Here is a 25931-nt window from a genome sequence, read left to right on the forward strand (position 1 = left end):
TGATGAGGGAAGGGCGGTGGATGTAGTCTATATGGACTTTAGTAAAGCCTTTGACAAGGTCCCGCATGGCAGACTGGTGCAAAAGGGATCAGAGGTGAGCTGGCAAGATGGATACAGAACTGGCTCAGTCACAGAAGACAGAGGGTAACAGTGGATGGGTGTTTTTCTGAATGGAGGGATGTGACTAGTGGTGTTCAGCAGGGATCAGTGCTGGGACCTTTGCTGTTTGTAGTATATATAAATGATTTGGAGGAAAATGTAGCTGGTCTGATTAGTAAGTTTGCGGACGACACAAAGGTTGGGGGAGTTGCGGATAATGATGAGGATTGTCAGAGGATACAGCAGGATATGGATCGGTTGGAGACTTGGGCGGAGAAATGGTAGATGGAGTTTAATCCGGACAAATGTGAGGTAATGCATTTTGGAAGGTCTAATGCAGGTGGGAGGTATACAGTAAATGGCAGAACCCTTAGAGGAGTATTGACAGGCAGAGAGATCTGGGCGTACAGGTGCACAGGTCACTGAAAGTGGCAACGCAGGTGGATAAGGTAGTCAAGAAGGCATACGGCATGCTTGTGGAGAGGTTGGATAAACTCGGATTGTTTTCACTGGAACGACGGAGGTGGAGGGGCGACATGATGGAGGTTTACAAAGTTATGAGCGGCATGGACAGAGTGGATAGTCAGAAGCTTTTTCCCAGGGTGGAAGAGTCAGTTACTAGGGAGCATAGGTTGAAGGTGCGAGGGGCAAAGTTTAGAGGGGATGTGCGAGGCAAGTTCTTTACACAGAGGGTGGTGAGTGCCTGGAACTTGCTGCCAGGGGAGGTGGTGGAAGCAGATACGATAGCGACGTTTCAGAGACATCTTGACAAATACATGAATAGGATGGGAATAGAGGGATATGGGCCCCGGAAGTGCAGAGGGTTTTAGTTTAGGCAGGCATCAAGATCGGCGCAGGCTTGGAGGGCTGAATGGCCTGTTCCTGTGCTGTACTGTTCTTTGTTCTTATAAGGAGGTTGCAGACCGCTACAGATAGGTTGAGTGAGTGGGCAAAAATCTGGCAGATGGAGTATAATGTGGGAAAATGTGAAGTTGTTCACTTTGGCAGGAAGAATAAAAAAGCAGAGTATTACTTAAACAGAGAACGACTGCAGAATTCTGAGGTGCAGAGGGATCGAGGTGTTCCAGTGCATGAGTCACAAAAGGTTAGTAGGTAATAAAGAAGGCTATCCTTTATTACTAGAGGAATTGAAAATAAAAGTAAGGATGTTATGCTTCAGTTATATAGTGCATTGGTGAAACCACATCTCGAATACTGAGTGCAGTTTTGGTCTCCTTATTTGAGGAAGGATGTAAATGTGTTGGAGGCGGTTCAGAGGAGGTTTACTGGCTTGATAGCTGGAATGAGCAGGTTGTCTTATGAGGAAAGGTTGGATAAACTGGGCTTGTTTTCACTGGAGTTTAGAAGAGTGAGGGGAGACTTGATTGAAGTTTATAAGATCCTGAACAGTCTTGACAAGGTGGATGTGGAAAGGATGTTTCCTCTTGTGGGTGAGTCCAGAACTAGGGGTCAGCTTTAAAATTAGGGGTCGCCCTTTTAGGACAGAGATGAGGAGAAATTTCTTTCTCAGCGAGTTGTGCGAATTTGGAACTCTGCTTCAGAAGGTGGTGGAGGCGGGGTCATTGAATATTTTTAAGGCGCTGGTAGATAGATTCTTGTTAAGTCAGGGAATCAAAGATTATCAGGGGTAGATGGGAGTGTGGAATTTGAGACACTAACAGATCAGCCATGATCTTATTGAATGGTGGAGCAGGCATGATGGGCTGAATGGCCTAATTCTGCTCCTAATTCGTATGTTTCTCCCTCCAGAGATGCTACCTGACCTGCTGAGTATTTCCAGCATATTCTGTTTATATTTCAGATTCCCAGCCTCTGCAGTATTTTGCCAGGTTCAAGGACTCCACCCTTTGGACCTTCCGCAGTAGTCTAGGCCAACTCTGCCTTCAATTATTCTCTCTCTGCTTCTTTCTAAGGTTGGGTCTGAAGCCCCTCCAACACCAATTGGATGATTCGTGACTCTCAGTCAAAAAAAGCCATTTTCCTCCTCCCATTCCAAATATTTTCAACAATTCGTAAACAAAAGTGTTCACAAATGTTTTTTAAAGCACCTTTTATTTTCCTTTCCTCCTATGATGTTTCTCCTGGGTGTTGCTCACTGTATCCTGGAGATTTATCTTTAATTCCTGGAGACTCCAGGGGAATCCTGGAGGGTTGGCAACTCCTATCTGCAAGGTTGCAGAGGGACCATCTGCACCAAAGAGCTGCCCACACCTGTATCAAACTGGTGAGTGACCATTGTGGGCAGAAAGAGAAACTGCTGCATTTCCTCAATCACAAGAGCGGCACTGGCCTTCATAAAGCTGGCAGGTGTTATAATCACTTTAAACGTGATGCACAATGTATCAGCAACTGGTGAGTTTAAGCATCGGGTAAAATGCTGACAATTGTCTAAAACACGGCTAATTTTCTTCACCCAGCAACAGTGTGTTGTGAGAGGAACATTAATGCAACAAAATGATTCTGCTTGTGACCTGGAGGCCAGTAACTGATCGCTCATTCATTGCTCGATTGTTGATCCTGTACCGATCGATTGATCGGCCATCGATTGCTGGCGGCTGGAGTGCGGCGCCAGCTTCCCAGAATGCTGCGGGGCGGCTGAAGATGGCGGAGCTTCAACTGGAGGATGCGGATCCGGAGCGGGAGCCGGGGCCGGGCGGCGTCCCGGGGCTGCATCCCGAGGTGAGAGCGTCATTAGCCGTCGTCTTAGTCTGACCAACCCGGCTCCGCGGCCCCCGGACACACAGGCTCCGAGGATCGGGGGCGGGAGGCACAGGGTGCTTAAGCTGCGGAAGGGGCCTTTCTCCCCCCCCTCTCTCTGTCCGCCCCCCCCCTCTCTCTGTCCGCCCCCCCCCTCTCTCTGTCCGCCCCCCCCTCTCTCTGTCCGCCCCCCCCCTCTCTCTGTCCGCCCCCCCCCTCTCTCTGTCCGCCCCCCCCCTCTCTCTGTCCGCCCCCCCCCTCTCTCTGTCCGCCCCCCCCCTCTCTCTGTCCGCCCCCCCCCTCTCTCTGTCCGCCCCCCCCCTCTCTCTGTCCGCCCCCCCCCTCTCTCTGTCCGCCCCCCCCCTCTCTCTGTCCGCCCCCCCCCTCTCTCTGTCCGCCCCCCCCTCTCTCTGTCCGCCCCCCCCCTCTCTCTGTCCGCCCCCCCCCTCTCTCTGTCCGCCCCCCCCCTCTCTCTGTCCGCCCCCCCCCTCTCTCTGTCCGCCCCCCCCTCTCTCTGTCCGCCCCCCCCCTCTCTCTGTCCGCCCCCCCCTCTCTCTGTCCGCCCCCCCCCTCTCTCTGTCCGCCCCCCCCCTCTCTCTGTCCGGCCACCCCCCCTCTCTCTGTCCGGCCACCCCCCCTCTCTCTGTCCGGCCACCCCCCCTCTCTCTGTCCGGCCACCCCCCCTCTCTCTGTCCGGCCACCCCCCCTCTCTCTGTCCGGCCACCCCCCCTCTCTCTGTCCGGCCACCCCCCCTCTCTCTGTCCGGCCACCCCCCCTCTCTCTGTCCGGCCACCCCCCCTCTCTCTGTCCGGCCACCCCCCCTCTCTCTGTCCGGCCACCCCCCCTCTCTCTGTCCGGCCACCCCCCCTCTCTCTGTCCGGCCACCCCCCCTCTCTCTGTCCGGCCACCCCCCCTCTCTCTGTCCGGCCACCCCCCCTCTCTCTGTCCGGCCACCCCCCCTCTCTCTGTCCGGCCACCCCCCCTCTCTCTGTCCGGCCACCCCCCCTCTCTCTGTCCGGCCACCCCCCCTCTCTCTGTCCGGCCACCCCCCCTCTCTCTGTCGTAGTTTTTTACCAATCTAATTTCATCGTTATTCTATATCTAGCCACTGATTAACATGCAATGCATTGCGTACACACAATCCCAGTAATGGTGCTCCTGGATGGATCAACCAGTGTTCATTGTGATATTGAACCTTACAGGCCAGGCAAGGTCCACATTTGTTGATTTTGTTTAGGTTGACACCTGTGTTTTCTGGCTTGGACCCAGTCTGGATTCCCATTCTCACTTGCTATCCACGTGAGAAACCTGTCTGTGCAAATGCTCGTTGACAACTTGGTTCTGATGGAAGTTGTTGCCGATTTCTCAGTGACAGCTCAACGGTTTCTGATTGTGTGGGAGTGTGACAGAGTGCCACCAGATAAACAATGGAGGTGTCCCTATTGAGAGTCTTGAGACTTTTTTACCCCCTCCGCACCCCTTGTATTAGTTATAATTAATTTGTCCGAATTGTCAAAGCCCCACGAGAAATGAATTAATTCAACAGAGGCCAAAAAGTATCAGGCAAGTGATTTATGTTGGTATCTCCAATCAAATCTTTTATCCTCATGTTTAGAAGTTGAATTCTGCAAAGTTTGCTTACTTTGGAGCGTAACAGAATCCGATTGTTACTTATAAATACATTTGCATTCTGGACATTTTGTTACGTGCGAACATATGAATCAGGAGCAAAAGTAGGCCATTCGGCCCCTCTAGCCTGCTCCGCCATTCAATAAGATCACGGCTGATCTGTGTGTCTCAAATTCCACACTCCCATCTACCCCTGATGACCTTTGATTCCCTTGCCTAACAAGAATGTATCTACCTCTGTCTTAAAATTATTCAATGACCCCGCCTCCACCACTTGCTGAGGCAAAGTTCCAAAGTCGCACAAGTGTCTGAGAGAAATGTTATTTTAATTCATTTATGGGATGTGAGTATCGCTGGCTAGCCCAGCATTTATTGCCCATCCCTCATTGCCCTTGAGAAGGTGGTGGTGAGCTGCCTTCTTGAACCGCTGCAGTCCATGTGAGGTAGGTACATACACAGTGCTGTTAGGAAGGGAGTTCCAGGATTTTGACCCAGTGACAGTGAACGAACGGCGATATAGTTCCAGGTCGGGATTGTGTGTGACTTGGAGGGGAACTTGCAGGTGCTGGTGTTCCCATGCATTTGTCCTTCTTGTTGGTAGAGGTCGCGGGTTTGGAAAGTGCTGTCTAAGGAGCCTTGGTGCGTTACTGCAGTGCATCTTATAGATGGTACGCACTGCTGCCACTGTGCGTCGGTGGTGGAGGGAGTGAATGTTTAAGGTGGATGGGGTGCCAATCAAGCGGGCTGCTTTATCCTGGATGGTGTTGAGCTTCTTGAGTGTTGTTGGAGCTGCACCCATCCAGGCAAGTGGAGAGTATTCCATCACACTTCTGACTTGTGCCTTGTAGATGGTGGAAAGGCTTTGGGGAGTCAGGAGGTGAGTTACTCGCCGCAGGATTCCTAGCCTCTGACCTGCTCTGGTCGCCATGGTATTTATATGGCTATGTTCAGTTCAGTTTCTGGTCGATGGTAGCCCCTAGGATGTTCATAGTGGGGGATTCAGCGATGGTAATGTCATTGAATGTCAAGGGGAGATGGTTGGATTCTCTCTTGTTGGAGATGGTCATTGCCTGGCACTTGTGTGGTGCGAATGTTACTTGCCACTTATCAGTCCAAGCCTGGATATTATCCAGGTCTTGCTGCATTTCTACATGGACTGCTTCAGTATCTGAGGAGTCGTGAATGGTGCTAAACACTGTGCAATCATCAGCGAACATCCCCACTTCTGACCTTATGATTGAAGGATGGTCATTGACGAAGCAGCTGAAGATGGTTGGGCCGAGGACACTACCCTGAGGAACTCCTGCAGTGATGTTCTGGAACTCAGATGATTGACCTCCAACAACCACAACCATCATCCTTTGCGCTAGGTCTGACTCCAACCAGCGGAGAGTTTTTCCCTTCATTCTCATTGATTTCAGTTTTGCTCGGGCTCCTTGATGCCATACTCTGTCAAATGCTGCCTTGATGTCAAGGACAGTCACTCTCACCTCACTTCTTGAGTTCAGCTCTTTTGTCCATGTTTGAACCAAGGCTGTAATGAGGTCAGGAACTGAGTGGCCCTGGCGGAAGCCAAACTGAGCGTCATTGAGCAGGCTATTGCTAAGCAAGTGCGGCTTGATAGCACTGTCGATGACCCCTTCCATCACTTTACAGATGGTGGAGAGTAAATGATGGGGCGGTAATTGGCTGGGTTGGGCTTTTTATGTACAGGACACCCCTGGGCAATTTTCCACATTGCCAGTAGATGCCAGTGTTGTAGCTTTACTGGAACACCTTGGCTAGGGGCGCGGCAAGTTCTGGAGCACAGGTCTTCAGTACTATTGATGGAATATTGTCAGGGCCCATACGCTTTGCAGTGTCCAGTGCTTTCAGTTGTTTCTTCAGGAAGAGGCCGAGATGGATCATTAACTTGGCACTTGGTTGAAGATTGTTGCAAATGCTTCAGCCTTATCTTTCACACTGATGTTGTGGGCTCTCCCATCATTGAGGGGAGGGATATTTGTGGAGCCACCTCCTCCAGTTAGTTGTTTAATTGTCCACCATCATTCAAGGCTGGATGTGGCAGGACTGCAGAGCTTAGATCTGATCCGTTGGTTGTGGAATCGCTTAGCTCTGTCTATTGCATGCTGCTTACGCTGTTTGGTACGCAAGTAGTTCTGTGTTGTAGCTTCACCAGGTTGACACCTCATTTTGAAGTATGCCTGGTCCTGCTCCTGGCATGCCCTCCTGCACTCTTCATTTAGCCCGGGTTGGTCTCCTGGCTTGATGGTAACGGTAGAGTGGAGGATATGTCGGGCCATGAGGTTACAGATTGTGATTGAGTACAATTCTGCTGCTGGTGATGGCCCACAGCGCCTCATGGATGCCCATTTCTGCATTGCTAGATCTGTTCGAAATCTATCCCATTTCGCACGGTGGTCGTGCCACACAACACGATGGAGGGGATCCTCAATGAGAAGGTGGGACTTCGACTCCACAAGGACTGTGCGGTGGTCACTCCTACTAATACTGTCGTGGACAGATGCATCTGCGGCAGGCAGATTGGTGAAGACAAGGCCAAGTATGTTTTTCCCTCTTGGTTCCCTCACCACCTGCCGTTTACCCAGTCTAGCAGATATGTCCTTTAGGGCTCGGCCAGCTTGGTCAGTAGTGGTGCTACCAAGCCACATTGAAGTCCCCCACCCAGAGTACCTTCTGCAGCCTTGCCACTCTCGGTGCTTTTTCCAAGTGCTGTTCAACATGGAGGAGTACTGACTCATCAGCTGAGGGAGGGCGGTAGGTGGTAATCAGCAGGAAGTTTCCTTGCCCCTGTTTGACCTGTTACCATGAGACCTCATGGGGTCTGGAGTCGATGTTGAGGACTCCCAGGACAATTTCCTCCCAACTGTATATCACTGTGCTGCTGGGTCTCCTGCCGGTGGGACAGGACGTACCCGGGGATGGTGATGGCAGTGTCTGGGACATTTTCTGTAAAGTATGATTCAGTGAGTATGATTATGGCAGGCTGTTGCTTGACCAGTCTGTGGGACAGCTCTCCCAACTTTGGCACAAGCCCCCAGATGTTAGGAAGGAGGACTTTGCAGGGTCAACAGGGCTGGGTTTGCGTTGTCGTTTCCGGTGACGAGGTCGATGCCAGTGGTCCATCTGGTTTCATTCTGTTTGATTGACTTTGTAGTGGTTAGGTACAACTGAGTGGCTTGCTAGGCCCTTTCAGAGGGCATTTACGAGTCAACCACATTGCTGTGGGTCTGGAGTCACATGTGGGCCAGACCAGGTAAGGACAGCAGATTTCCTTCCCTAAAGGACATTAGTAAAACAGATGGGTTTTTACAGCAATTGACAATGGTTTCATGGCCATCATTCGACTAGCTTTTAATTCCAGATTTATTAATTGAATTCAGATTTCACCACCTGTGGTGGGATTTGAACCCATGTCTCCAGAGGAATACCCTGGATCTCTGGGTTGCTAGTCCAGTGACAATACCAGTACCCCATCTTTCTCCTCATCTCTGTTCTAAAAGGGCGAACCTTAATTTTAAAACAGTGCCCCCTTCGTTCTGGACTCGCTCACAAGAGGAAACATCCTTTTCACATCCACCTTGTCAAGACCGTTCAGGATCTTATATACTTCAATCAAGTCTTCCCTCACTCTTCTAAAACTCCAATGAAAATAAGCCCAGTCTGTCCAAACTTTCCTGTTAGGACTACCGGCTCATTCCAGGTATCATGAGTTAACCATGAGGTTTTTTTTGCAAGGGAAGGCTATCTGGTGTTGTCCAGTTCCACGTATTGCCTCAATGGCATTCCTCTGGAATTATAAATGTCCCACATCTGCATTGTCCAGATGTTTATTGTGGGGGCATTGTGTAGTGCAGGGTTTGTGGGATGCGTCTTTCTTGCTACAGATGAGAACTCGATGAGGCTGTAAGCTCCAGGTGATTGTTTTCCCATTTCCAATTTCTCTGTCAGTTCTGTCTATTCCACTCCTGAGCTGACTGACCTCTTGACAGGTTATGTTTCCACAGGCATCAGGTGCATTCTAGTACCTCTTTTAAGTGGCCAGTTTTGATATTGGAGCTCAACTTTTTCAGTGTTCGTAAGCTGTTTAATCATGGGTGTCACAGCTGATTCTGGTCTCTGGTGACACTATATATTCATTCATAACAATGAACGGTGCAGACTCTGCATCATCCTTCCTCGGTCAACACCCATGGATGTTATTGGGATTTGCTATAGAGCTGTGTGATCCTAGACTACTTTTCCCAACTAAATATGGGAGCTTGGAGGCCAGTCAGGATAATCCACCAGTTGCTGTGGCTGAATTCAGCTAACCGTTTCAGATGAGGGGTTTGTATAATTCAATTGAAGTTCCTTGAACCATGTGGGAGACCTCACCGTTCTTGCCTTGCGGGAGTGGAGCGGAGAGGAATGGAATGGATCTGTGGGGAGTACGGCGAGAGCGGAGCCTATAAATCAAACCTGAGGATCGAAGCCCAGTCTCTTACCTTCCGGGAGCGGAGCGGAGTTGGACCTGTGTGAGAGCCGTCCAGGCGCGCTGGAGTTTGAAAAAAAGTCAACAGTGACATCATAGGAAAGCTGCAAGGTGATTGGTTGTGAGTAACTGCTGTTAAGGAATAGCTCCAAATAGCTGGCTTAGTAACTAAGGTAAGAAAGGTCTACAGTTTATTTTCATGTAGAGTAAGTAGTGTTTTTTAGGGAGTTCTGTAGTCATGAGGTCCACGGAAGAAGGGCCCTAGAGTAATTGAAGTTATTTGATTTTAAGCATCTTCCAAAACGTTAAATTTAAAGGGTCAAGTCATAGCAGGAGAGCTCAAAGCCGTGGTGTGCTCCTCGTACTCTATGTGGGAAGCCGGGAACAATTCCAGTGCCCGGGACCAGCACGTGTGCAGGAAGTGTCTCCAGCTGCAACTCCTGGAAGCCCGGGTTTCAGAGCTGGAGCGGCAGCTGGGGACACTGGAGCATCCACGAGGCAGAGTATCGTGAATAGCACGTATAGAAAGGTGGTCACACCACAGGCTCAGACTTCACAGGCAGGAAGGGAATGGGTGACCACCAGGTAGAGCAAGAGGACAAGCAGGCAGTGCAGGAATCTCCTGTGGCTTTTCCCCTGAAAAACAGATATACTGCTTTGGATACTGTTGGGGGGAATGGCCTCTTAGGAGAAAGCAGCAACAGCCCAATTCGTTGCACCATGGTTGGCTCTGCTGCACAGGGGAGGAGGAAAAAGTGTGAGAATGCATTGGTTATAGGTGATTCAATTGTAAGGGGAATAGATAGGCGTTTCTGTGGCCACAAAAGAGACTCCAGGATGGTATGTTGCCTCCCTGGTGCTCGGGTCAAGGATGTCTCGGAGCGGTTACAGAACCTTCTGAAGGGGGAGGGTGAACAGCCAGTGGTTGTGGTATACATTGGTGCAAACGATGTAGGTTTAAAAAAAAAAGGATGAGGTCCTAAAAGCAGAATATAGGGAGTTAGGAAGTAAGTTGAAAAGAAGGATCTCAAAGGTAGTGATCTTAGGGTCCTGAATCTTAGTAAAGGAAACTACGAAGGTATGAGGCGCGAGCTGGCTATGATGGATTGGGAAACGTTACTTAAAGGGATGACGGTGGATAGGCAATGGCAAACATTCAAAGAGCGCATGGATGAACTGCAACAATTGTTTATTCCTGTCTGGCGCAAAAGTAAAACGGGAAAAGTAGCCAAACCATGGCTTACAAATGAAATTAGAGATAGCATTAGATCCAAGGAAGAGGCAAACAAATTCTCCAGAAAAAACAACAGACCTGAGGATTGGGAGCAGTTTAGAATTCAGCAAAGGAGGACCAAGGGATTGATTAAGAAGGGGAAAATAGAGTATGAGAGTAAGCTTGCAGGGAACATAAAAACTGACTGTAAAAGTTTTTATAGGAATGCGAAGAGAAAAAGATTGGTGAAGACAAATGTAGGTCCCTCACAGTCAGGAACAGGGGAATTTATTATGGGGAACAAAGAAATGGCTGACCAACTAAATGCATACTTTGGTTCTGTCTTCACAAAGGAGGACACAAATAACCTACCAGAAATGTTGGGGAACACAGGGTTTAGTGAGAGAGAGGAACTGAAGGAAATCAGTATTAGTAGAGAAATGGTGTTGGGGAAACTGATGGGATTGAAGGCCGATAAATCCCCAGGGTCTGATAATCTACATCCCAGAGTACTTAAGGAAGTGGCTCTAGAGATTGTGGATGCATTGGTGGTCATCTTCCAAGATTCTGTAGACTCTGGAACAGTTCCTACAGATTGGAGGGTAGCTAATGTAATCCCACTATTTAAAAAGGGAGGCAGAGAGAAAACAGGGAATTATAGACCAGTCAGCCTGATGTCGGTTGTGGGGAAAATTCTAGAGTCCATTATCAAAGATTTTATAGCAGAGCACTTGGAGAACAGTGGTAGAATCAGACAGAGTCAGCATGGATTTACGAAAGGGAAATCATGCTTGACAAATCTACCACAATTCTTTGAGGATGTAACTAGTAGAGTTGATGAGGGGGAGCCGGTGGATATAGTTTATTTGGACTTTCGGAAGGCTTGCGACAAAGTCCCACTTAAGAGGTTAGCGTGTAAAATTAAAGCGCATGGGATTGGGGGTAGTGTATTGCGATGGATAGAAAATTGGTTGGCAGACAGGAAACAAAGAGTAGGAATTAACGGGACTTTTTCCGAATGACAGGCAGTGACTAGTGGGGTAACGCAGAGATCGGTGCTAGGACCCCAGCTATTCACATTATATATAAAGCATTTAGATGAGGGAACTAAATGTAATATCTCCAAATTTGCAGATGAGACAAAACTGGGTGGGAGGGTGAGTTGTGAGGAGGATGCAGAGAGGCTTCAGGGTGATTTGGACAATTTGAGTGAGTGGGCAAATGCATGGCAGATGTAGTATAATGTGAATAAATGAGATTATCCACTTCGGTAGCAAAAACAGGAAGGCAGATTATTATCTGAACGGCTATAAACTGAGAGGGGGGAATATGCAACGAGACCTGGGTGTTCTCCGACACCAGTCGCTGAAGGTAAGCATGCAGGTGCAACAGGCGGTAAAAAAGACAAATGGTATGTTGGCCTTCGTAGTGAGAGGATTCGATTGCAGGAGCAGGGATCTCTTGCTGCAATTATACAGGGTCTTGGTGAGGCCACACCTCTAATATTGTGTGCAGTTTTGGTCTTATCTGAGGAAGGATGTTCTTGTTTTAGAGGGAGTGTATTGAAGGTTTACCAGACTGATTCCTGGGATGGCGGGACTGACGTATGAGGAGAGATTGAGTTGGTTAGGATTATATTCGCTGGAGTTCAGAAGAGTGAGGGGGGAATCTCATAAAAACATATAAAATTCTAACAGGACTTGACAGGGTAGATGCAGGAAGGATGTTGCTGATGGTGGGGGAGTCCAGAACCAGAGGTCATAGTCTCAGGATATGGGGTAAACCTTTCAGGACTGAGATGAGGAGAAATTACTTCACCCAGAGAGTGGTGAGCCTGTGGAATTCACTACCATAGAAAGCAGTTGAGGCCAAAACATTGTATGTTTTCAGGAAGGAGTTAGATATAGTTCTTGGGGCAAAAGGGATCAAAGGATATGGGGGGCAAGCGGGAACAGCTTACTGAGTTGGATGATCAGCCATGATGATGATGAATGGCAGAGCGGGCTCGAAGGGCCCAATGGCCTACTCCTATTTTCTATGTTTCGATGAAGGAGGACAGGATGGGAGGGGAAGAGGAGGCAATGAGGTCTTTTTCTCAAATCATCTTGTCTATCATCACTGTCAAGGAGCTGCAGTATATTGGCTTCATGATAGCACAAAAACTGTCTAACTGAAGGAGGAACAAAACATTTGAAATTGTATCCATCAGAAATGAGATCAAGGCAGCCATCTTGGGCTGTAGGCCATGGTTAAAAATTGGTGTAGCTTCTCTTGTGGCAGTGTCATGTGATTGTACTATTGAATGGCTTTCTAGCAAACATTCAGTTAGTCATAATCTCTCAATCATGATGGAAAGCAGCTACTGAAGGAATAATTATTTTAAGAATTGCCCCAAGCAATTAAAGCCTGCTTGCTTGCATGGGCATTGTTTTTCAATTGGCAATACCGCTTGCCTTTTAGATCACAAATTGGTCTTGAAAGCAGTTGTCATTAAGTATTTTTTTCATGTACCAGCGAATGCACAAGACTTTGCTTATGCACACTCCTCTCTGCTGGTTTCCAGAGTTGTCCGTTTATTGTCGTGCTTGTGTCTGTGTCTTGGGTGTGCTGAGGTCAATTGTAAATGTGCGCACAGACCAACTATTGAACCTCAGATCTTCCTGTTCTGTGTGGGTTTGTGCCACATCATATAGAGTATTAACTTGTGAAACACCTTGGAAGCTCAGCTTGATTTTACCCATAAATCTAACTTATCTCATAAAATGAATCTTCATTTAATCAGTCAATGAAAGTTAGATTTCTGAGGAACAAAGGGACCTTGACGTGTTTGTCCATAGATCTCTGAAGGCTGAAGGGCAGGTTAACAGGGTGGTGAAAAAGGCTTATGGGACACTTGCCTTTATCAATCGAGGCATAGATTCCAAAAGCAGGGAGGTCATGTTGGAGTTGTATAGAACTTTGGTAAGGCCACAGCTGGAGTAGTGTGTGCAATTCTGGTCACCACATTATAGGAAGGATGTGATTGCATTGGAGAGGGTGCAGAGGTGATTCACCAGGATGTTGCCTGGGATGGAACATTTCAGCTATGAAGAGAGGTTGGATAGGCTTGGGTTGTTTTCGCTGGAGCAGAGAAGACTGAGGGGCGACCTGATCGAGGTGTACAAGATTATGAGGGGCATGGACAGAGTGGATAGGGAGCAGCTGTTCCCCTTAGTTGAAGAGTCAGTTACGAGGGGACACAAGTTCAAGGTGAGGGGCAGGGGGATTTGAGGAAGAACGTTTTTACTCAGAGGGTGGTGACGGTCTGGAATGCACTGCCTGGGAGGGTGGTAGAGGCAGATTGCCTCACATCCTTTAAAAAGTACCTGGATGAGCACTTGGCACGTCATAACATTCAAGGCTATGGGCCAAGTGCTGGCATATGGGATTAGGTGAACAGGTTAGGTGTCTTTAATGCATCGGTGCAGACTCGATGGGCCGAAGGGCCTCTTCTGCACTGTATGATTCTGTGAATAAAAGTTTGAGACTAGAAATGATGGTGCATTTGGAAAGCAAATATTTTAACTTGGTCTTATGTCTCTCTTCACAATGATTTAGGTTGAATCACAGTATTTTTCACTTCAACATTTATCAGTTTTATTCTGCAACTGAGGCTCTGTCTGCTCTCTCAGGTGGATGTAGAAGACCCCACGGCATTATCAAAAGATGAGCGGGGTGGGGGGTGGTCTTGGCCAATATTTATCCCTCAACCATTTGGTCACTTATTTCATTGCTGTTTGTTGCAGTTTGCTGTGAAATTGGCTGCCTCAATTCCTGCATTACAACAGTGACCAGAGTACAATAATAATTTGTTTGCTGTAAAGGACTTTGGGATGTCCTGAAAGGCGAAAGGCCCTATGTAAATGCAAATCTTTTCTGAGAAAAAAAATCCTCTTTCTTCGATTTTTCTTTTCAACAAATCACTTGTTAGTAAAGCTCCTGGCAGATTAAAAAGAGCTCAGCCTTAGCTTTTAAGGCAGTGGCTGCTGAGATATCCAGACCAGTAAGGTCCCATGGTTCGGTTCCCACTCTCATGTATAAGTTGATGGTGACGCAGTGATAATTTCACTGAACTAGTAATCCAGTTCAATGATTTCAGAGCACGACGGGCCCCCTTTTTATTTTCATCATGTTTTCTTTTTTCTTTTTATGTGTTTATTTTATTTTAGTTTGTTTAGTTTGTTTCTCCTGTGCCTACCCACTGTTTTTTTTTCATGTTTGTGCTTGGGGCCAGGCTGCTCGGTTTTCTGTCCATTAACACCCTCTCTGTGCTAATGCTTTGTCTTTCAACGCACCATTAACATATGGTTTGCCTTTGCTCCATGACCCTCTGGTCAGCTATTCTCTGTGACCCTGTCCTATCACCACCTCTTTTGTTATCTCTTGCCCCACCCCCGCTTTACTTGCTTATGACTTTTTACATTTCTAATATCTGTCAGTTCTGATGAAGGGTCAGTGAACTGAAACGTTAACTCTGCTTCTTTCTCCACAGATGCTGCCAGACCTGCTGAGTATTTCCAGCATTTCTTGTTTTTATTTCAGATTTCCAGCATCTGCAGTATTTTGCTTTTTTTATAGTAATCCAGATGCCCTGGGACACAGGTTCAACTTACACCATCAGAGGTGGCGGCACAATTTTCAAATCCTCTCTGGCCACAGGAGAGGTACCAGAGGACTGGAGAACAGTGAATGTGGTACCATTATTCAAGAAAGGTAGCAGGGATAAACCAGATAATTACAGGCTGGTGAGACTAACATCAGTGGTAGGGTATTGAAAAAGTTCTGAGGGACAGGATTAATGTCCACTTGGAGAGGCAGGGATTAATCAGGGATAGTCAGCATGGCTTTGTCGAGGGGCGATCGTGTCTAACTAACTTGACTGAATTTTTCGAGGAGGTGACGAGATGTGTAGATGAGTGTAAAGCAGTTGATGTCGTCTACATGGACTTCAGTAAGGCTTTTGATAAGGTCCTGCATGGGAGATTGGTTAAGAAGTTAAGAGCCCATGGGATCCAGGGCAATTTGGCAAATTGGATCCAAAATTGACTTAGTGGCAGGAGGCAGAGGGTGATGGTCGAGGTTTTTTTTTGCGAGTGGAAGCCTGTGACCAGTGGTGTACTGCAGGGATCGGTGCTGGGACCCTTGCTGTTTGTAGTGTACGTTAATGATTTAGACATGAATAAAGGAGGTATGATCAGTAAGTTTGCAGGTGACACGTAAATTGGTGGTGTTGTAAATAGTGAGGAGGAAAGCCTTAGATTACAGGGAGATTTAGATGGGCTGGTAAGATGAGTGGAGCTGTGGCAAATGGAATTTAATCCTGAGAAGTGTGAGGTGATGCATTTTGGGAAGACTAACAAGGCAAGGGAATATACAATGGATGGTAGGACCCTAGGAAGTACAGAGGGTCAGAGGGACCTTGGTGTACTTGTCCATAGATCACTGAAGGCAGCAGCACAGGTAGATAAGGTGGTTAGGAAGGCATATGGGATATTTGCCTTTGTTAGCCGGGGCATAGAATATAAGAGCAGGGAGGTGATGATGGAGCTGTATAAAACACTAGTTAGGCCACAGCTGGAGTACTGTGTACAATTCTGGGCACCACGCTCTCGGAAGGATGTGATTGCCCTCGAGAGGGTGCAGAGGAGATTATGGGATTAGAATAGGTTGGTGCTTGATGGGTTGAACATTGACACTGGACCCCATGAAATCTCCTGGCGTCAGGTCAAACATGGGCAAGGGAACCTGCTGTTAATTATCACCTATCAGCACCCGCCCCCCCCTCAGTTGATGATTCAGTGCTTCTCCATGTTGAACACCAATTGGAGGAAGCACTGTGAACAGCAAGGGCACAAAATGTACTCTGGATGGGGGACTTCAATGTCAATCACCAAGAGTGGCTCGCTAGCACGACAACTGACTGAGCTGGCTGAGTGATAAAGGACATCGCTGCTGGACTGGATCTGCAGCAGGTGGTGAGGGAACCAAGAGGGAAAACCTATTTGACCTTGTCCTCACCAATCTACATGTCGCAGTTACATCTGTCAATGACAGTTTTGGTAGGAGTGACCACCGCACAGTTCTTGTGGAGACAAAATCCCGTCTACATATTGAAAATACCCACCACCGTGGGCATCTAGCACTACCACCGTGCTAAATGGGTTAGATTTCGAACAGATCTATCAACTCAAAACTGGGCATCCATGAGGCGCTGTGGGCCATCAGCAGCAGAATTGTCGTCAACCACAATCTGTAATTTCATGGCCTGGCAAATCCCCCACTCTACCATTACTGTCAAGCCAGGAGACCAACCCTGGTTCAATGAAGAGTGCAGGAGGGCATGCCAGGAGCAGCACCAGGCATACTTCAAAATGAGGCATCAGCCTGGTGACGCTACAACACAGGACTACTTGCGTGCCAAACAGTGGAAGCATTATGTGATGGACAGAGCTAAACAATCCCATAACCAATGGATCAGATCTAAGCTCTGCAGTCCTGTCACATCCAGTTGTGAATGGTGTTGGATAATTAAACAACTAACTGGAGGAGGTGGCTCCACAGATATTCTCTTTGCTCCATGACCTTCTGGTCAGTTATTCCCTATGACCCTGTCCTGTCAACACCTTTACTTTTGTCATCTCTTGCCCCAACCCCGCTTTATTTGCTTGAAACCTATTACATTTCTAACCTTTGTCAGTTCTGATGAAGGGTCACTGACCTGAAACGTTAACTCTGCTTCTCTCTCCACATATGCTGCCAGACCTGCTGAGTATTTCCAGCATTTCTTGTTTTTATTTCAGATTTCCAGCTTCTGCAGTATTTTGTTTTTATTCCACAAATATCCCCATCCTCGACGATGGGGGAGCCCAGCACAAAATAAAAGTCTAAAGCATTTGCATCCGTCTTCAGCCAGAATGATGATCCATCTTGGCCTGCTCCTGAGGTCCCCAGCATCACAGATGCCAGTCTTCAGCCAATCGAATTCACTGCACGTGATATCAAGAAACAGCTGAAGGCACTGGATATTGCGAAGGCTATGGGTCCTGACAATATTCTGGCAATAGTACTGAAGACCTGTGCTCCAGAGCTTGCCGCCCCCCTAGCCAAGCTGTTCCAGTACAGCTACAACACTGGCATCTACCCAGCACTGTGGAAAATTGCCCGGGTATGTCCTATGCACAAAATGCAGGACAAAAACAACCTGGCCAATTGCTGCCCTATCCGTCTACACTCGGTCATCAGCAAAGTGATAAAGGTGTCATCGACAGTACTATCAAGCGGCACTTGCTCAGCAATAACCTGCTTGCTGGCACTCAGTTTGGGTTCTGCCAGGGCCACTCAGCTCCTGACCTCATTGCAGTCTTAGTCCAAACGTGGACAAAAGAGCTGAACTCGAGTTGAGGTGAGAGTGACTGCCCTTGACATCAAGGCAGTATTTGAACGGTTATGGCATCAAGGAGCCCTAGCAAAACTGAAGTCAATGGGAATCAAGGGGGAAAACTCTCTGCAGGTTGGAGTCAAACCTAGCGCAAAGGAAGATGCAGCAAGGCCTGGACAAGATCCAGGCTTGGGCTGATAAGTGGCAAGTTACATTCGCGCCATACAAGTGCCAGGCAATGACCATCTCAAACAAGAGAGTATCTTAACTATCTCCCCTTGAAGTTCAATGGCATTACCATCGTTGAATACCCCACTGTCAACACCCTGTGAGTCACCATTGACCAGAAACTGAACTGGACCAGCCATATAAATACTGTGGCTACAAGAACAGGTCAGAGGCTGGGAATTCTGTGGCGAGTAACTCACCTCCTGACTCCCCAAAGTCTGTCCATCTACAAGGCACAAGTCAGGGGTGTTTTGGAATGCTCTCCACTTGTCTGGATGGGTGCAGCTCCAACAACACTCAAGAAGTTCAACACCATCCAGGACAAAGCAGCCCACTTGATTGGTACCCCATCCACCACCTTCAACATTCACTCCCTTCACCACTGACGCACAGTGGCAGAAGTGTGTACCATCTACAAGATGCACTGCAGCAACTCACCAAGACTCCTTTGACAACACCTTCCAAAGCTGCGACCTCTACCTCTCTACCACCTAGTAGGACAAGGGCAGCAGATGCATGGGAACACCACCACCTGCAAGTTTCCCTCCAAGTTTCACACCATTCTGACTTGGAACTATATCGCTGTTCCTTCACTATCGCTGGGTCAAAATCTTGGAACTCCCTTCCTAACAGCACTGTGGGTGTACCTACCCCACATGGACTACAGCAGTTCAAGAAGGCAGCTCACCACCACCTTCTCAAGGGCAATTAGGGATGGGCAATAAATGCTGGCCTGGCCAGCGACACCCACATCCCATGAACAAATAAAAAAAACATTGAAAGCTAGTCTCAGTCATGGTGCCATGAAACTCAGCAATTTTTGTAAAATCCCATCTGTTTCACTTCACTAAAGGAAATCATCCTCCATGTGACTCCAGACCCAAGTCAAAGTGGTTGATTCCTAACTTCCCTCTGAAATGGCCTATTAAATACTCAAAAATTTCAGAGGTGAACAGCATCTCATTTACCGATTAGGCACACTACAGCCTGCCAGACTGAACATTGAATTCAATAATTTCAGAGCATGACTGGCCCTCCATTTTACTTTTATTTTTATTTTTTATTTTTTGTGTTTTATTTTCGTTCAGTTTGTTTCTACTGTACCTACCCGCTCTCTCTTTTCATGTTTGTGCTTGTGGCTGTTGAGTTTTCAGTCCATTAACACCTCCTCTGTACTAATGCTTTGTCTTTCAACACACCATTCGCATATTATTTGCCTTTGCTTCATGACCTTCTGGTCAGTTATTCTCTGTGACCTTGTCCTATCAACATGTTCTCTTTTGTTATCTCTTGCCCCATCACCACTTTACTTGCTTAAAATCTTTTACATTTCTTATATCTGCCAGTTCTGAAGAAGGGTCACTGACCTGAAACGTTAACTATGCTTCTCTCTCCACAGATGCTGCCAGACCTGCTGAGTATTTCCAGCATTTCTTGTTTTTATTTTATTATTAAACGACTCAGTTGTCAAGGGCAATTCTGGGTGAGCAATGAATGCGAGCTTTGTCAGAGACATCCACATCGCGTGAAAGAACTGAAAAAAGGCCAGCATGATGCTGCAAGAGCTGCAATTCATTGAGTGCCCCTTTGTTTGTGCTTGTAAAATTGACTCTTGACAGCTATTAAGTGACTATTGCTGGAAGTACATGGGTGGGGTCAAGAACCTTGGCTGCAATGCAGTCTTCTTCCCACCTGGAGGCCTGTACGCCAATGAAGAAAAGCCACTTGACCACCTGGAACCTGTGGAACTGTTGTTCAAGGAGTCCAGGGAGAGAGGATGTGGGGACCTAAGAATAAAATGCTGAAGTATTTATTCATTAAGTTTCACCCATTGCTCATTTAAATTGAATTTACTTCAATGCATTATTGGAACTGTGCAGGGTGGGAGACAGGTGACAACTTTTTCGATGCCTTCTGGATAGGTCAGACTGTTGGAACTGAAAACTCTTCCTTGTTCTTGGATTGCTATGTGCACTGAATTTTGGCAATTCCCTTCCAGAAATCATGGGTCCCCTAGTGCAAAAGTGACCTCAATGTAGAACAACTTGATAACTGATTTAGTAATTCTGTGGGCAGCCTCCCTGAGAGGACACCATGGGGCAGTAGGCCCCTTCTGAAATTTAGGCTGTGGTATGTTAGTGTAGCATTGAGGAAGCTTTTAATTGTGCTGTTTTTTAGCAGGGCTGGCTTGATGCTGGTACAGGGCTCCTGAAATAGAGACTATTCCCATTTCCCCAGTGCACATAGCCTTCACCTCGATGAACATAAAGTATTGCATTGCATCATATGGTAGACCATGTCTGAAAAAGCTGTGGTGCTGATGAACTATATTGTTGACTTAGTTTGATGTTATTTAAAAGGCAGTGAGCTTCATGCTGAGTCCAGTTAGATCCCCAGAGGTAGTAGAAATAGCTGAGAGTCATTTTGACTGTGAAGCGTTGTTGTTGGGTAGCTTCCTGCAGTTAATTGCTGAGCAGCAGGTTGTCCGAGAGCAAGTCGTCTCAACAGAAGAAAGGAATGCTGTGAAGTGGGGAGGGAGGGGAACATAGAAAGAGGTAAATATCCATAAAAAGATCATTTTTAGTTATTATTTGTCTTCAGTACAATTTAGTGCTATGATTTGAACCTTGCTAGCTAAAGCATTCTGACCTCTTTTACAACTCTTGTTATCCATTTGTGGCGTTACATGGGAGACAGACCAGTGAAGGGTTCAGATGAAATGGAGAGGAGATTGTGAGAATGGTGGGGGAGGGAGCAGGGGGGTGGCAGGGGAATAACTGGAGCAGGGCATGCAGATGTCAGATTTTTAATAAGATATTTCTTAACAGTATCGGCTAGGGAGCTAGGAGATGCATTTAAAGTACCAGTACTGGCAAGAGGCTATAATTACAGTGTGACAAGTTTATATAGGTACTTCATATTATAAATATGGATGTAAAAATTTATAATGGAGGGGAAAGGAGATCGTCAAGTTACCACAAATTGTTATGAAAAATGTTACCACAGGGAGTAAGGATTTACAGACGTAAAGAGTGCAGATGTAAGGTTTTCAATCTAGAAGTACAAAATGGAATTATTTTTGGCAGGGAAAATTTGGCTTATTTTTAGCATTACAGGATCTGCTCTAAGGTCGGATTAACTTTTTAAAAAACTAGCAACTGCTTTTGTGTATGCACATTGCTTTTTTTAAGCATGTTCTCCCAGTGTCTTTTTTAAAGCCAAGATTCTCTAAATTCATTGTTCCTTCTGCCACCTCCTGTCACATCTTCTGTCTCCTCTCCTTTCCTGAAGTACTTGGTAGCTAGTGTCAGTTGCCCTCATGCACCAGCCTGAGTGTGTCTCTGTGCTGAAGAGCAGCACGGTATCTGACTTTAGGAGACGCCACAGCCAAAGTGGATTCTCAAGTGGCTGGCTGTGATTAGTGGAGTGCTGCAAGGAGATCAGTGTTGGGGCCTGAGCTATTTATAACCTATATTAATGACTTAGCCAACGAGACCAAGAGTAATGTATCCAAGTTTGCAGACTGTACAAAGTTAGGTGGGAATTTAAATTGTGAGGAGGACACAGAGGCTGCAGAGAGATGTAGACAGGTTAAGTGGCAGATGGAGTATAATCTATGGAGGTTATTCACTTTGGTAGTAAGAATAGAAAAACAGAATATTTTTGAAAGGCGTGAAACTTATAAATGTTGATGCTCAGAAGGTCTTGGGTGTACGCGTACAAGGAACACAAAGTTAGCATGCAGGTACAGCCAGCAATTAGGAAGGCAAATGGCATGTTGTCCTTTATTGCAAGGGGATATGGAGTACAACAGCAGGGAAGTCTTGATACAATTCTACAGGGCTTTGTTGAGACCACATCTGGAGTTCTGTGTGCAGTTTTGATTTCCATATCTAAGGAAGGATATACTTGTATTGGAGGCAATTGTAAATACTGAGGAAGGCAATGGTTCATCTGGGGAGTGCAGCCAGAGCCAAGGCCATGGTGCCATGCTGGCTCAGCTACATGGGGGCACAAGGAAAACTGGAAGAGCAATAGTGATGAGATTCAATAGTCAGGGAAACAGACAGGCATTTCTGTGGCAGCAGATGTGAATCTAGGATGGTGTTTTGCCTCCCTGGCGCCAGGGTCAAGGATGTCACTGAGCGGCTGCAAAGTATCCTGCGTGGTGAGGGTGAACAGCCAGCAGTCGTGGTCCACATTGGTACCAAACACATAGGTAGAAAGAGGGTTGTGGTCACTTAAAAGTAGTAATCTCCAGATTGCTCCCAGTGCCACGCGCAAGTGAGTGCAGGAATAGAAGGATAAGACAGATGAATGCGTGGCTGGAAAGATGGTGCAGGAGGGAGGGCTTTAGATTCCTGGGACGTTGGGACCGGCTCTGGGGGAGATGGGACCTGTATAGGCCGGACAGAGGTTGCACCTGAACAGAGCCGGGACTGAGTTCCTTGCAGGACGTTTTGCTAGTGCTGTTGGGGAGGGTTTAAACTAGTTTGGCAGAGCGACGGGGACCTGAGGGTAGACTCAGTTGGGACAAGATCAGAAATGAAAATGGAAGGCAGAGAATTAATGGATGAGTCTGGACGGCAAAGGAAACAAAGGTTTGAAAATAAAAAAGAATTTGGCAGTGCTCATTTCAATGCAAGGAGTATAGCAAATAAAGCAGATGAGCTGAGGGCACAGATAGACATGTGGCAGTATGATATCATAGCTATTACAGAAACATGGCTTAAAGAGGGACAGGAATGGCAGCTCAACATTCCTGGTTACGGGGTTTTCAGACGTGATAGGGAGGGGGATAAGAAAGGAGGGGTCGTGGCAATTTTGGTCAAAGAAACAATTACAGCTGTGAGGAGGGGTGATTTGTTTTAAGGTTCATCAAATGAGGCCATATGGATCGAGCTAAGGAACAAAAAAGGGGCAATCACACTGCTGGGAGTGTACTGTAGACCCCTAAAAAGTCAGAAGGAGATAGAAGAGCAGATATGTAGGCAAATCTCAGAAGTGCAAAAACAATAGGGCAGTAATGGGATTTTAACTACCCCAGTATTAACTGGGATAGTTTTAGTGTGAAAGGAATTGAGGGAGCAGAATTCTTGAGGTGCATTCAGGAGAACTTTTTTGGTATGTAGCAAGTCCAACAAGAGAGGGCACAGTTTTAGACTTAGTTTTAGGAAATGAAGCTGGGCAGGTGGAAGGAGTGGCAGTGGGAGAGCATTTTGGTGGTAGTGATCATAATTCAGTCAGTTTTAAAATAATTATGGCAAAGGACAAGGATAGGACAGGAGTTTGAGTTCACATTGGGGCAAGGCCAATTTTACTAAACAGGAGTGATTTAGCGAAAGTGGACTGGAAATAGCTACTTGAAGGTAAATCAGTGTCAGAGTAGTGGGAGACATTCAAAGCGGAGATTCAAGGGGTTCACGGCAAACATGTTCCCACAAAGAAAAAGGGTGGGTCGGCCAAATCTAGAGCCCCATGGATGTCTAGGAGCTTACAGGGTAAGATGAGGCAGAAAAGGAAAGCTTATGTCTGACACCAAGAACTCAATACGACAGAAAGCCGAGAGGAGTATAGAAAGTGGAGGGGTGAAATCGAAAAAGAAATCAGGAAAGCTAAGAGAGAGCATGAAAGAATATTGGCAAGCAAAATCAAGGTGAACCCAAAAATAAGGGAGGGGGAGAAATACCTGGACATTTTGTTCCAGAAGACGGTCACACCTCTTAGAACAGAGTCCTCTGTTTTGGTCAGCAGTGAGGGACAGAAGGATGTGACTGAGTGAGGCAGGTAAAGAGATCGAGCAGACAGTAGTGGAGGAGCCTCAGGCTTGGCAATTGTCAAACAGGTTTGAGGTACACTCAACCTGTGAGGATGAAAGCGAGGTCTGCAAGGTGGATGAGCAGACTGGCCATGACACTGGTACAGGAAGCCATTCAAGTGGGGCGGAGCAAAAAGGAGTGTAGTGGTAGTAGGGGATAGTATAGTGAGGGGGATAGACACTCTGTTGCCTACCCGGTGCCAGGGTTCAGGACATCTGCTCAGTGCTGGACAGGAACTTGGAGAGGGAATTTCCAGTTGTCGTGGTCCACGTAGGTACCAGTGACATCGGTAGAACTAGGCAAGAGGTTCTAATTAGACAGTAAGGGGTGCTAGGCATCAAATTGAAGAGCAGAACCTCAAGGCTAATAATCTCTGGGTTATTACCTGAGCCACGTGCCAATTGGCAGCGGGCACATAAGATTCATGAAATGAATACGTGGCTCAAAGACTGGTGTGGGAGGGGAGGGTTTTGGTTTGTGGGCCACTGGCACCAGTACTGGGGAAAGTGGGGGCTGTACCTTTGGGACAGTCTGCACCTGAACCATGCTAGGACCAGTGTTGTAGCAAACAGTATAATTAGGGAAGTAGAGAGGGCTTTAAACTAAACAAGGGATGAGGGCTGAAGCCTGGGTGGACGTTGCAAACCAAGGGGTAGAGTCAAGGGAGGAGAGCAGAATAGTAATCTGGGTAATGAAGGTCAGATAATGGCAGGAAGGGACAGAGAAAAAAGCCTAATAACACACCAACAGTCAAGACTAGATGTTCGAAAGAGAACAAAAAGACAAAACTAAAGGTTCTGTATCTGAATGCATGTAGCATTCATAACAAAGTAGACGAACTGATAGCGCACATTGAAGTAAAGAAGTATGATCTGATGGCCATAATGGAGATGTGGCTGCAGGATGACAAGGATTGGGTCCTGAATATTGAGGTTCAAGAAGAATAGGAAGCTGGGTAAAGGTGGAGGGGTAGCACTGTTAATCACGGATGGCATTGGTGCAATAGTAAGAGATGCCCGTGGTTCAGGAGATCGGATGTAGAATCGGTTTGGGTGGAGATAAGGAATAGCAGGGGAAAGAAGTCACTAGTGGGAGTGGTCTACAGGCCCCCTAACAGTAACCATAATGTCGGACGAAGTATACAATAAGAAATATTGTGTGCCTGTGATAAAGGGACGGCAGTAATCATGGGTGATTTTAATCTACATATAACCTGGAAAAATCAGATTGGCAATATTAGCCTGGATGAGGGGTTCATAGAATTCCTTCGAGATTGTTTTTTAGAGCAACACGTTCTGGAACCAACCAGAGAGCAGATTTTATTAGACTTGGTATTGTGTAATGTGACAGGATTAATTAATAGACTCAAAGTAAAGGCACCTCTAGGTAGCAGTGACCACAATATGATTGAATTTTACATCCAGTTTGAAAGAGAGAAGAGTGAGTCTTATTTTAAACTTAAATAAGGGCAACTATGTTGGCATGAAAGCTGAGCTAGCTGAAGTGAACTGGGTTACTAGGCTAGGAGATAGATCAATAGAGAAGCAGTGGCAGACATTTAAGGGGATATTTCAGAACACTCAGGATAAGTATATTTCTACTCTAAAGAACAATTCTAAGGGGAGGACCCACCATCTATGGTTAACTGAAAAAAGTTAAAGATAGCATCAGACTTGAGGAAAAGGCATATTATTGCGCAAAGATGAGAGGCAGTTCAGATGATTCATCAGAATATAAAGAATGGCAGAGAATACCTATAAGGTTAAACAGAAGAAAGAAATTAGAGTATGAGGAAGCTGGTTAGAAATGTAAAAATGGATAGCAAGAGTTTCTACAGTTATTTAAAAAGGAAAAGAGTAAGTAAAGTGAGTGTTGGCCCTCTAGAGAGTGAGAATGGGGAGTTAATAGATAATAAGGAAATGGTGGATGAAATGAACAAATATTTTGCTTCTGTCTTCACTATAGAGGATACAAAAAACATTCCAGTAATAGATGTAAATCAGGAGGTGGAAGGAAGAGAGGAACTTGGTGAAATTATCATCAGGGAAGTGGTACCGACCAAACTGATGGAGGTGTGGGCTGGCAAGTTCCCAAGTCCTGATGGGCTTCATCCTAGGGTCTTAAAAGAGGTGGCTAATGAGGTAGTAGATGTGTTGGTGTTAATTTTTCAAAGTTTTCTAGATTCAGGAAAGGTTCCATTGACTGGAAAATAACAAATATAACCCCTTTATTCAAGAAGGTGGGGAGGCAGAAAACCGGTAACTGCAGGCCAGGTAGCTTGATGTCTGTTGTCGGCAAGATGTTAGAATCGGA

The 25931-nt window shown here is 46.7% G+C and overlaps 1 protein-coding gene across 4 annotated transcripts in view; it reads left to right on the plus strand.

Moving 5' to 3' along the window:
* The first annotated feature begins 2576 nt into the window (after positions 1-2576).
* Positions 2577-25931, plus strand: part of zdhhc17 (zinc finger DHHC-type palmitoyltransferase 17) — a 257851-nt gene continuing 234496 nt past the window's right edge. For all 4 annotated transcript variants that reach the window (XR_010976802.1, XR_010976801.1, XM_068050092.1 and 1 more), the window contains exon 1: positions 2577-2799. Coding sequence is in view for 2 of the 4 variants with exons in the window: in XM_068050092.1 (XP_067906193.1) it covers positions 2722-2799 (78 nt within the window). In the remaining 2 variants the exon portion in view is untranslated. The remainder of the gene's footprint in view (positions 2800-25931) is intronic.

This window comes from Heterodontus francisci, chromosome 18, assembly GCF_036365525.1.
Source record: "Heterodontus francisci isolate sHetFra1 chromosome 18, sHetFra1.hap1, whole genome shotgun sequence".
Taxonomy (NCBI): domain Eukaryota; kingdom Metazoa; phylum Chordata; class Chondrichthyes; order Heterodontiformes; family Heterodontidae; genus Heterodontus; species Heterodontus francisci.